Source organism: Orussus abietinus, unplaced genomic scaffold, assembly GCF_000612105.2.
Source record: "Orussus abietinus isolate OABI.00-Male unplaced genomic scaffold, Oabi_2.0 scaffold513, whole genome shotgun sequence".
In the NCBI taxonomy this organism is placed as follows: Eukaryota; Metazoa; Arthropoda; class Insecta; order Hymenoptera; family Orussidae; genus Orussus; species Orussus abietinus.
The window spans coordinates 1-11684 of NW_019394691.1; the positions used below are offsets into that span (position 1 = coordinate 1).

The 11684-nt window shown below is 41.1% G+C and overlaps 3 protein-coding genes across 5 annotated transcripts; 2 read left to right on the plus strand and 1 right to left on the minus strand.

The window, feature by feature from the left end:
* Positions 1-553: 553 nt before the first annotated feature.
* LOC105702815 lies at positions 554-1572 on the plus strand. The gene is made up of 2 exons (XM_012430678.1): positions 554-777; positions 892-1572. The coding sequence occupies exons 1-2, from the start codon at positions 681-683 to the stop codon at positions 1512-1514; spliced, it is 720 nt and encodes a 239-aa protein (XP_012286101.1). The 5' UTR covers positions 554-680; the 3' UTR covers positions 1515-1572.
* Positions 1573-1582: 10 nt separating this feature from the next.
* LOC105702814 (epimerase family protein SDR39U1) lies at positions 1583-3333 on the minus strand. Of its 2 annotated transcripts, XM_012430677.2 has the most exons (7): positions 3214-3333; positions 3027-3118; positions 2824-2933; positions 2431-2701; positions 2067-2332; positions 1877-1990; positions 1583-1811 (listed from the first exon to the last, which is right to left on the minus strand). In XM_012430677.2, exons 2-7 carry the CDS (start codon positions 3049-3051, stop codon positions 1683-1685), a joined length of 915 nt encoding a protein of 304 aa, XP_012286100.1. In that variant the 5' UTR covers positions 3052-3118; positions 3214-3333; the 3' UTR covers positions 1583-1682. The 2 variants fall into 2 exon arrangements, with proteins under 2 accessions (XP_012286100.1, XP_012286099.1); XM_012430676.2 differs by having other exon boundaries at positions 3027-3333.
* Positions 3334-3694: 361 nt separating this feature from the next.
* On the plus strand, positions 3695-8426 carry LOC105702819 (autophagy-related protein 101). Of its 2 annotated transcripts, none has more exons than XM_012430685.1 (2): positions 3695-4309; positions 4670-8426. In XM_012430685.1, exon 2 carries the CDS (start codon positions 4678-4680, stop codon positions 5332-5334), a length of 657 nt encoding a protein of 218 aa, XP_012286108.1. In that variant the 5' UTR covers positions 3695-4309; positions 4670-4677; the 3' UTR covers positions 5335-8426. The 2 variants fall into 2 exon arrangements, with proteins under 2 accessions (XP_012286108.1, XP_012286109.1); XM_012430686.1 differs by lacking the exon at positions 3695-4309 and adding an exon at positions 4415-4561.
* The last annotated feature ends 3258 nt before the right edge of the window (positions 8427-11684 follow it).

An 11684-nucleotide genomic window follows, 5' to 3' on the forward strand; every position in this document is an offset into this window, starting at 1 on the left:
CATCTCTGATTTGGCAGAGATGAGTTAGGAGATTGCCATAATGGTAAGCCACCACCGTCAACTGCCGCATGGTATTACCATCACGAATACGTGAGCCGCCAACGGCAACTGGTAGATGGCACAGCCATCGCGAGTGCGCGAGCCCCTACCAGAAATTCGTTGCGCCGCCCTTGGGGGCAAAAAACGGTGAAAGCTAACGTACGAAATCAGAGAACAGCACACGGAGCGATCGCGCGACCCTGCCCGTGAGCAATCTCCCAACTCGTCTCTGATATGCATACATTTCAAAATTCCAAGGTTGATTTCGAATGTGCACGGATTTGTGGAGACGTAAAGCACAATCCCCTTAATAGCCAATGAGAATCTCACTTAGAGGTAAATAGGCGGGCTCTCATTGGCTATTGACGATATTGCGCATGCTCTTTGCACGTTTAGTTTGGGGTAATATACTTCGTGCCTGCGTAAAAAACTAGGGGCGTATTATACGTTGTAATATACGTGTAGAAAACCACGTATATTAGTTGACGTATTATACTTACCCAACCCTACCAAAGAGAGGTCAACAATTATGGCGTAAAAAATAACTGCCGATGTTTTCCGAGCGTCATTTGAGAAGCCATGGAATGTCCGCCGTTTACTTCCTAATTGTAAGAAATTTCTAAAAAATTTCCCGCGTAAAAATGATTTTAACGGGGAAACCCTATCTGAAGATTGACAAGAAAAAAGTATTGCACCTTTGCCGAAGGCCGGGATTTCTTGCATGGTTTCTATTTTCCTGTAAGCCACGACTACGTTACATAAAATGATAACTTTGTAACAGAAATCCGCAGCAATGCTGAGAATCGGCGCATCTAACTCAAATCGTTCATATGAATTATATTTGTATTTCAGTAACCGTAATCGTTTTTATCTCAGTACTTTCAAACGTAACAAGGAATCCTTTCGTGTTAGCAGCATTAACAGCGATTGAAGTCATGTTCGGTTTGGATGCATTAGGCGAATGGGAAGATATGATTTTAGATATGGAAAGAAATGAAGCTATTATATCTAGGTGTACTTGGTTGAACAAAATATATTCCTGTATACCAGTAAGTTTTTTAAGGGTCATGAAATTGAATGATATACGGCATGTCGGAGCTACGATGAATTTAGGACTCTTTCTTCTCCACCGAAGTGGAAAGGTAGCTTTCCTCAGTACCTACGGATTGACCTATGACGAGGTACAAACTCTAAAGAAAAAAATCAATCACTTTTTAAGTGTCTACGAAATTGAAAAACATGACGAACGACCGGCTAAAGTATCTGTCTCTGAAAGTGAATCCGTAGATTCCTCACCGAAGAAATGGTATTTAGATATTATGTCGCAAACAAATATACTGCTAAATGTCGACCACTTGGAACAAATGTCAATCAAAATTCTACTGAGACGACTGAGTACTCCAAGCTTTTATTCTTACAAACATCAGTATCCATATCAAAGGATCAACTTTAAAAAGGGGTATCACTCGGTGTAATATTTTTTTTGTAGCTAGTTCTACACGAAAATGTGAATAAATAAGTCATGTATTTGTACATACGTATCAATGTTTGACTTAATCAAATATGTTTAATGACTCTATAAAGTTATACACGTACCAACTATACAACAGTTTTGTTCAGACTAGTGCATCGAGCATCGAGCTTCACATAAGCTCGTCTATATAAAATAATTTGTTAAATTTTTTGCAAGCACTAACAATAGTGCTATACTCATACTGAAATCCAGTCTCCAAAACTCGTTTTGGTACAACTTTTTGACCTTCCGTCATGATCTGTGTAAATATTAGAGATTAAAATAATTTAACTGCGTACTTACAGTGATCAACTTTTTATATACCTTTGCTCGTTCTGGGTGAAATATGAGTGACAGGATTGGAATCGGTACTGGTATCAAAGCTGGTCTATGAAGAGCGGCAGCGAATGCTTTTGTGAACTGCTCATTAGTTATAATCTAATAAAAAATAATAATTATGAAGTAAATTTCATGTAAAATAAGTCATAAGAAGTAGACTGTATTACTTTCAAACCTGAGGTGCTACTCCATTCAATACACCCGACACGTTTGATCTTATTAGTACATGTATAAATAAATTGCATAAATCATTTATGTGTATCCATGGCATGTACTGTTCACCACTACCAATAGGACCACCCATACCTAAATAGAAGGGATAGAATATTTGTTTGATCATGCCACCAGTTCGTCCTAGTACAACTCCCGACCTTATAACAACTTGTCGAATGTTACAGTTTATGGGTAACTTTGCCGCTGCTTCCCATTCATGACAGAGTTCTAAAAGGATGAAAATACAATTATTAAATTATATCCATCATTAATTTATTACATTAACATAAATTTGAATGAATTTTTATTAACTATTTTGATACAACCTGACAAAAAATCATATTTCTCGCACTTGGTATTTTCCGTGTATATTTTATCGCTAGGTTTATAGTAAGCGACACCAGAAATGGTAGTAAATACTTCAGCATTTGTTTTAACAATTGCTGATGCTAATATTTTCGTAGTTTGTACTCGACTATCCCAGACTTCTTCCTTAAACTTTGGAGACCACCTTTTCAGTGGATCGAGAACATTTTGACCAGCAACATTAATTACACCTGATATATCTGCAGGTAAGCCAGACCGTTTTACGTCTTCCTATTCAAGTGAAATTAATTTCGTACATTTATTTTCACAGGTTTTTATAGTATGTTTATAGGCTAATATTTTATGTATATACGGAATACTGGTAAACAATGTAAACTTTAAGTAATATTTACCCAAGAGATTTCGTTTTCTTGCTCGGGTTCTCGACAGACAATTAGGACACGAGCACCTGCAGATCTGAGCGCCCTGACCAGACTTGACCCAATGAAACCGGTACCACCCCCTGAGGCAGTACATAACCTAATTTTAACAATGATTAGCTAGCATTTACAGTAGAGTCTGCTACCTTTAAATAAAAATTTAATTTCATACTAACCAACAACGACACGTCTTAAAGCCATATTATATTTTCTTGCTTTATACAAGATTATTAACAACTACCAAGCACAAATTTCAGTCAACCGGGTCCTTGAAGAAGGGAAGCACATTGGGTTCATAAACAGTACATAATATATGTGAACTCAGTTTCGATCGACATTATCAACCGATACATGAATTCTTACCATACCGTATTATATTCAAAATTAGAGGAAAAATACTCATAAGGTACAACAATTAAAAGATTAAGACGTCAGATGTGATAAAGGACCTAAAAATATGAAAATAAAATTTTTGGAGCGATATCTCTGACATGCGCAGTTTGCCTGCGCCGAGCGCAGCTGAGCGTATATAAGGGCAAGCGCGCGCTCGGAGCACACTTTTCCTTGGATCGCCTATGGGGTAAAATTCTCCCCTTATTCTTATCCATGCGTATGCGCATGCATGCATACTTGGGGTAGAACAAGGAGTCTATCCATGGTAAACGCGGACCGGTTTTGACTTACTTCCAGTAGATGGCGGTGGTGAAGCTCGAGGCAGGTCACTCAGTTGAGAGAAAATTGATCGGTAAGTCGTCAGGTGTAGTTCCTCGATTTCCCGCGAGATGTCACGAGGCTCCCTTTCCTTAGATCCGTTCGCACACGCGCGCGGTGCATCAGCTGAGGCTCCAGTCATCTGTGTGGCGTCGATTGATGGCGATCACGTGACCACCTAGTGATTGTCATTTATTTATTCGAAGGTTGATTGGTTTTTCGCAGGATTAGGCGATTGCGAATGAGGGCGCGAGACCCGTTAACTCGGTCGCCAGCGTTGCCGTCATCGTCGTCGCCGTCGTCATCGGGGGTCGTCGGTTGCCCGCGGATGTTGGTTGCGGGGAAGCGGTACAAAATGGCGTGCACGGCGCGCACAGCTGTTGTTTACCTACAAATGCGCGCTCGCAAGGCAGTGCGTCGGGACGCGTAGATCCTCGCGCTCGCTCGCCGAGAGTTGGCCCACGTCGGACGCGCGGGAGGATGGGAAGTCGGTGGAAAATTAAGAGCGCATAAGCGAGCGTGTGAAAACGAGGACTGGCAAGCGGAAGCAGGCGGAAGCAAGCTGGAGGTCGTCGGGAAGAGGTCGGACGGGAATCGGCCGAGTCCCGGATTATCCTATGGGGAAAACGGCCGCAACGCTCGGTGGGTCGGCGATGACGGACGTTGCGAATTAACCCGAGAGTGTTCGCCTGGCGTGACGAAGGAATAAATTATACGGAAGAAGCCACCGACTACGGCTAACGGAACGGTAAGCTGGCGTCGGTTCTTCTTTTCGGTCTGGAAAGGCGCACGATTTTTATCCCTTCGAAATCACGATCTTTTTTCGGCGACAGTTACGTAAAGGAAAAAGCGCGGGGCGAAGGTTATAGCGTACGCGGACCTTGGTATATAGTTATGCTTCGAATGACGTTTGCACTCTTCTGCACGTTGAGTGGTCCTTGAAGACTAGGTGGGAATCGCGTTATAACGAGGGTGGAGGTGTTCGGAGGGTCTTGAAAAAGTAAGCGTACTGGTCGAGTGACTCCGCAGGTTTCGGTGGATGTTTCGTCATAGGCTATGCTAAGTCGACGAGAGAGAACGGGAGGACTGTATCGATACTTTATTCCAGGATTTATCATGAATGCCAGAACACAATTATTCGAACTCAGCATGGAGGGTCGGCAAGTGGACGAGGCAGTAGCAAGTATTTTTCACAGCGTCCTCTTTCATCGGAGCCTTGGCAAGTTCAGGTACAAACAGGAAGGTAGCTACTCGGTAGGAACCGTCGGATATCAAGACGTCGACTGTGATTTCATCGATTTCACTTACGTCTGCTGCTCTTCGATTCATTTGGATCGTACGCTGAAGCAAGAGATTTCGGGCTTTTCGGAGGCACTGCGCTCCACGGATAGTCCTGGATCAGGTCAGATCTCCTTGGAGTTCTTTCAAAAGAAAAAGAATCGCTGGCCGTTTCAGCCCGAATGTATCCCATGGGAAGTTTGGACCGTACGCCTGGAACTGATCAAACTTGCAACCGAACACGAGCGTCAAATATGCAGAGAAAAAGTAGGGGATTTACTGACCGATAAGATTCTGTACATAACTGAAGTCATGAATCGGCACGATTATCTCCCCAAAATGCCTAACCAAACCGAGTTAGACTTGATTTTTGACACCTCGTATCCCGATATTCAGCCTTATCTCTTTAAATTATCTTTCACGACTTCAGGACCTTCGAGCACCACAATGGGAAATACTATGAAAAAATTGATAAAAGAAACGCTTTCCATTTAGTCTACCTGTGTGCGAATGGATTTTTAAACAAATGTGTACAGAGCGAGAGAAGTCAAGTTCATCGTTAAGACTAAGTTTGATGCACTAAATGCAGAAATACCATTCTCGACATTCGAGGTCTCGCGACACTGACTCGCTGTGTCTTGATAAACGGACCTTATGATATTTAATTTCTCACGCGTAATTATTTCTAATGTAAAACGAAAACAGTTGATCTCACAGATGCACTTCGATGCATTGCCGTTTTAGCCAAAAGAGATCTTACTTGAGAACATTTTCCACGTGTGAGTTTTAAGTTGTGAACCAGTTTAGTCTTGCTGTGTGATAAATTGCTTAATTTCAATTTCCACAAATATACATCACGTTATCGAGAACCACAGTATTGCGTGAAATGTAAAGGCAAGTCGCAAGATTATGCGAGTCACGTAATGGCTTTTAACTCAAAACTTTTCTAACAAAGAAACAGTCAATGATCTTTCGATGGCGATGTTCTATAATTTGAAACAAAAACCATATATATAGATAAATATATATAAAATATCATGTACGTAGCAGCCGTTGCACTGCTCATGTACGCCTATCTACTGTATAGTACAAATAATTGTAAAGTTACTTTTACGTCTACGTGTATTTGTTGCATAATAATAGAAGAACACCGAGGGCAGCAAAAGTTATACACACTTTGTTCCGGTTAATTGTAATTACGAGTCCTAGTGGACGGAAGGTATCCTTCGAATCAAAACCGAGATAGGCTGCTACGTAAAACCGCTACGAGCCTCGAGTGTGATTACCACACGAATTGTGATTACCGTTCACTTAAGGTCAAGTTTTAATGCAGTCGTTCGATTTAAGATTGCACGCTCCACGGCGAGTTAACCCTTTTTTTCTTTTTTTTTTCTTTTTTCTTTCTTTCCCCCCGGCGAGAGAACATCCGGTGCATCGAATTTCTAACCTCTCATTCGTTTGCCGTCGTAGCTTAGTTGTCCGAATTGCGTCGTAAGTTTTCCACCGTGTCCGGGCGTAAGAATTGCGCAATAGATCGCATCGAATCGACGAGACACCGACTGATAAAACTGTCATAAGAAACTATGTCCTCCGTTCGATTACCAGAGAACGAGTTATCTCCCCGTTAGTGAGCGAATTTAATTAAGTGACACGACCGCTTGCGTAGTTCACCACGATGTTCACGCGTTACGATTTCGGAATCTTGGATGGCGTGGTGCTTTCTTCCGAGATCTATCTTATTTTACATATCGAATATACTCGAACGAGCGTGCACTGATAAAAATGCCTATGTATATTTACGTTATTCCGATGCCACTATAAATTGCAGTCTCCGTAACGTCACATTCAGCGTCCCAGTTAAATATGACAGAAAAACTATAACGTAACGTTACGTTAAATTCAAGAAAGAAAGAAAAAAATGCACCAATACGGTGTATATACATTGTTATGTGTATTTATACATTTTCCAATATGTAATTCTTCCAGTGTGACATTGTTCTAGGCGAAGCTTAAGTTACAAAGTGTGTAAAAGAATCTGTGCAAATTCCCGTCGATTTTTATCAGTGCGGTCTCAATTACGACGTGTTCGATCTGAGACGTTAACACTAAACGTACTGGTACTTTACACATACCTATTCTTACCATGAGGGGTCATTTGATCCCTTATGAAATAAATGTTGATTTTTAGAAAGAAATTCTTAATTTATTCAAGCAACTAATTCGCGACGTAACTTATGATTTCTAATAAAATATTCAGACATATATATTTTCATCTTTAAGCGAGCAAAAAAAATAACAATGAATGAACGATTTTAAAGTAAATTTTGAAAGAGGTCATTTGACCCCTTATGAAATAAACGTTGATTTTTAGAAAGAAATTCTTAATTTATTAAAGAAACTAATTTGCGACGTAACTTATGATTTCTAATAAAATATTCAGACATATATTATCATTTTTAAGCGAGCAAAAAAAATAATAAATGAACGATTTTAAAGTAAATTTTGAAAGGGGTCATTTGACATTGCTTGGTACGTTTAGTGTTAAACAAAATGCGAGCAAACTCACGCGGTAGCGTTTCCAGCTCTGGTTAAACGCTTTACCAATCCCAGAGGCGTACGGACTCTCTTGGTCTCTGCTTTTAGCGTTAAACTTTTTACGAATATCAACCGTGGACCTTCTTTGTCATCCCGGAGGGGCCTTTCTTTTTTTTAATTCAACAAGATTCTCAAAGAGCCATATCTTGGACCGTCGCATTTGCCTTGCTCTCTCTCTCTCCTCTTCTGCGATTTTATATTAACTCGGCTTAAATGGCATACGCGTTTATTTTCGTACCGCTCAGTCAAGTACAAATCGTCGATCTTTTTCTTCGCACCACGCGGTATAACGTGTTCGAATGACTAAAGAGAAGGAAATAAAGGGAAAAAAGGAAAAACGGTTTTCGTGACATAGCTCTGTGTATTATACGTCGCGGTGGATATGAAGAAAAAGGAAATTATATCTGTATATACATATACATGTATATGCGGATCGAGGGCGGGTGAATGGGTGCGCGTAAAAATGTGAAAAAGAGAGAAAGTAATGGGGAGTACGCGTAATTAGGGGTACGCGGAAATCCCGCGGAAATGCCGCAACGCGCGTTTGCTACTTCTATGATCGTCCCTAGAAGAAGTCCTGCGCGTGCGCGACCGTGATAAAAAGTCTCCTGACGTTTTATATGTATATCTCCTATTTGTTAAAAGAAAAAGAACTATGTATATATATATGTATACACACATATGTATGTATATCGAGTTTCGACATAAGCGCGGGGGCGTATACGCGCTTAGGTACACGATGTAGTCCCGGAGATATACGACCTGTACATTAATAAGTTAGAGTTTGCAGAATTGCAAACGTCGGCGTTACACGAGGAGGCATGGCGTTGCGTTAGTTATAACGGCGATTACGATTACCGACGACCGACTAATAACATTAACAATTGTATTTTATAATAGTAGCTCGGAGCGCTGTACATACGTAGGTGTAAAAAGACGGTGAACTGTGTTAAAGAGACGAACGACCATAATTTAGAGAACGATTCCATCCACGAAGAGTCTCGTCATTTAACCCACGTCCTCTTTTTCGTTATTCGTTATGGCTCGTCGTCCACGTGGGAGTAAATCGCGATATGTGCCCATAATTATGAAAGTGGTCTAACAAGGAAACATTCCCAAGTGTCCGCCTCCGATCTTATTGAGTTTCATATATGTTGAAGAACACAAAAATCTGAGAGACACGTGTTTTTTTATATCTGCAATAGTCCACATTTAAGGGGTGAAACAACCCCCCAAAGTTTAGCGAAAAATCGGTTTTTTAAATATTTTTCGTAGNATTAATTTCGTTTGAAATAATATGGCGTGAAATAACTGATAAATTCATTTTTTTTTAAATTTTGACTTAGACCACTTTCATAATTATGGGCACATATATCTTCCCAGAGAAGCTTGAATTCCCGGGGACATTTTATATGTTAATTTATTTGCGCAGCCTCACTTCCAAAACTGTGTACAATATGGCGGGAATTGTCCAAGAGCAGCTCTCGCAGGTTTTACTTGCACGTGGACACGAGAATTTAGAGCCCTAAACGAGGGAAGTTACGTCGGGAACAATGGGAAGTTCCCGGCAACTTGTCGGTCATTTTTCCACAGCTCTTCTTCTTATCGAGAAATTGGGAGAATTAAAATCACGACGGAGCGGATGAATTGAAAATTTCACGGGAAGTTCAACACACATGAATGATATTAGCTGGAAGTAAATAACACCGTATGATCGATATTTTCTAATTGTATTCGTTACCCTTTAGCTCGGAGTTTAAAGAAGAAAAGATATGATATTTAAGGTGAAGTGAAACACGTCGAGGAACTTGATCGACGTCGATAAAGATTTTTCTAAATATCTTCGTTGCCGACGTTCGTTTTTATATTGACAGCTGGGTCGAATTATATTAGGTAATGCATTAAATGGCATAGTCCACCTGTCGTTTTCGTATAATAATTATGAAGGAATCAAAGTAACACTCCAGAAATCCTCTGGATTCATGCTTTCTGGGGCCCTAATTGGCTGAAGAGGGACACCTTGCGCCATCTGTGATTTCCAGGTCAATTAAATCTTCACTCCGAGACGTTGTATTCCCATCGTTTTGGCATACAAGCGCATACAACACTTTTTTTGCCTTTATCCCGTTCAAATGCGAGTTTATCTATTACCAGAGTGTTCTAAATTGTCGTAAAATTGTCCTGAGCCTTTCGTTTCTGACGTCGGAGCATTCGATAATTGTACATTAATCGAAATATGAGAGCTCGACGCCATTTTGGTTCTGGTCTGGGCTGAGTTAAAAAGTTTTGTTAAAAAATCCAAATTTTGAATGTGTCAGGACAATTCTTAGATGATCAGGAGTGATGTGTCAAAGTTTCGGACAGTTTGGTCCAATACCCTTCAATAAAAGTGTTGTATTTGAATCGACAGTTTTGAAGGGGGTTTCACTTCGCCTTAAACGAGGAAGCCTAAAGTATAAATAACATAATGAAGGTTCTCGTAAATTCTCGATATTCACGGTACCTTGTGGGACGTTTCACGGTTACCTTCTGCAATTTTACGCTATTGGGAATCTTCGAACTCTATGAGAGACTTTGACGGAGTTACGCGAATGGGAAAAGGCGCATCCTTGCGCAAGGTTTATTTAAAACGGCCGGTTCGAGTAAATCGTTTTGCAAGAGGTCGACACTTCCGGGATAATCCGCGTCCCGGTGGCCTGGATTTTCCTCGAGGCGTCGCGACGAGCCGTTTATTTGGCGCGAGGGCTCCGCTCGCGTCGATTCGGAGAAACTACAGCACGGAGGGAAGAGAGGGCCTCAAGAGAGCTTCGGCAGCGCGCTGAGCCCCTCGCAGGTGTATTCTCGGCAACGGGGAAATCGTTAAACGACCGGAAGAGTCGAGATGCGCCCCGAGGTCCTCCGGAAACGCGGGCTCCATTAGCGCGTTAAGGTGAAGTGAAACCCCCTTTAAATCAGTCGATTCGAATACAACACTTTTTCTTAAGGGTATTAGACCAAACTGTCCGAAACTTTGACACGTCACTTCTGATCATCTAAGAATTGCCCTGACACATTCAAAATTTGGATTTTTTAACAAAACTTTTTAACTCAGCCCAGACCAGAATCAAAATGGCGTCGAGCTCTCATATTTCGATCAATGTACAATTATCGAAGGCTCTGATATGAGAAATGATAGGGTCAGGACAATTTGACAACAATTTAGAACACTCTGGTAATCGATAAACTCGCATTTGAACGGGATAAAGGCAAAAAAAGTGTTGTATGCGCTTCTGTGTTGAAACGATGGGAATACAAGGTCTCGGAGTGAAAATTTAATTCACCTGGAAATTACAGATGGCACAGGGGGTTTCTCTGCAGTCAATTAGGGCCCCAGAAAGCATGAATCCAGAGGATTTCTGGAGTTTTACTTCGATTTCTTGATATTTATTGTACGAAACCGACAGGTGGAGTATGCCATTTGGTACAATATCCAATATAATTCGACACAGCTGTCGATCTAGAAACGAACGTAGGCAACGTAGGCATTTAGAAAAATCTTCTTTATCGACGTCGATCAAGTTCCTAGACGTGTTACACTTCACCTTAACACGCTAACGGGTCTCGCGTTTCCTCTACGAGATGCTCTCCATTTCCGCAGAACCTCGTGGGAATCCCCGACTCTTCCGCTCGTTTAAGGGATTCTTTGCCTCCGAGCAAAAATCCACGTACATGGTGCTTAACTCTCAATTACGAATCTTGAATTTTTTTTTCGCATTTCTCCTGCGAAATGATCTTCATTTCCAAAGGGCCAAAAAGGAATTTTCAATACTTCCGCTCGTTTAATGGATTCACCTGCGAATAATAATCCACGTACACGGCGCTTGACTCGATAACGAATCTCAATTTTTTTTTGCGATTCCCCTGCGAAATGATTTTCATTTCTAAAGAGCCAAAAAGGAATTTTCAATATTTCCGCTCGTTTAACGGATTCACCTACGAATGAAAATTTACGTACATTGACACGTTAACGTGTCTCGAATTTTTGTTTCACCTCTTCCCTGCAAAATGATCTTCATTTCCAAGGAGCTAAAGAGGAATTTTCAATACTTTCGCTCGTTTAACGGATTCTTCACCTTCGAGCGAAAATCCACGTATACTCGAAAACGAATCCCGCGTTTCTCCTAAAAGGAGTCCTTCGTTTCCGGTGAACCCCGCGGGAATTCCCAACTCGTTCGCCCGTTTAACGGATTCTTCGTCTGCCAGCGAAGATT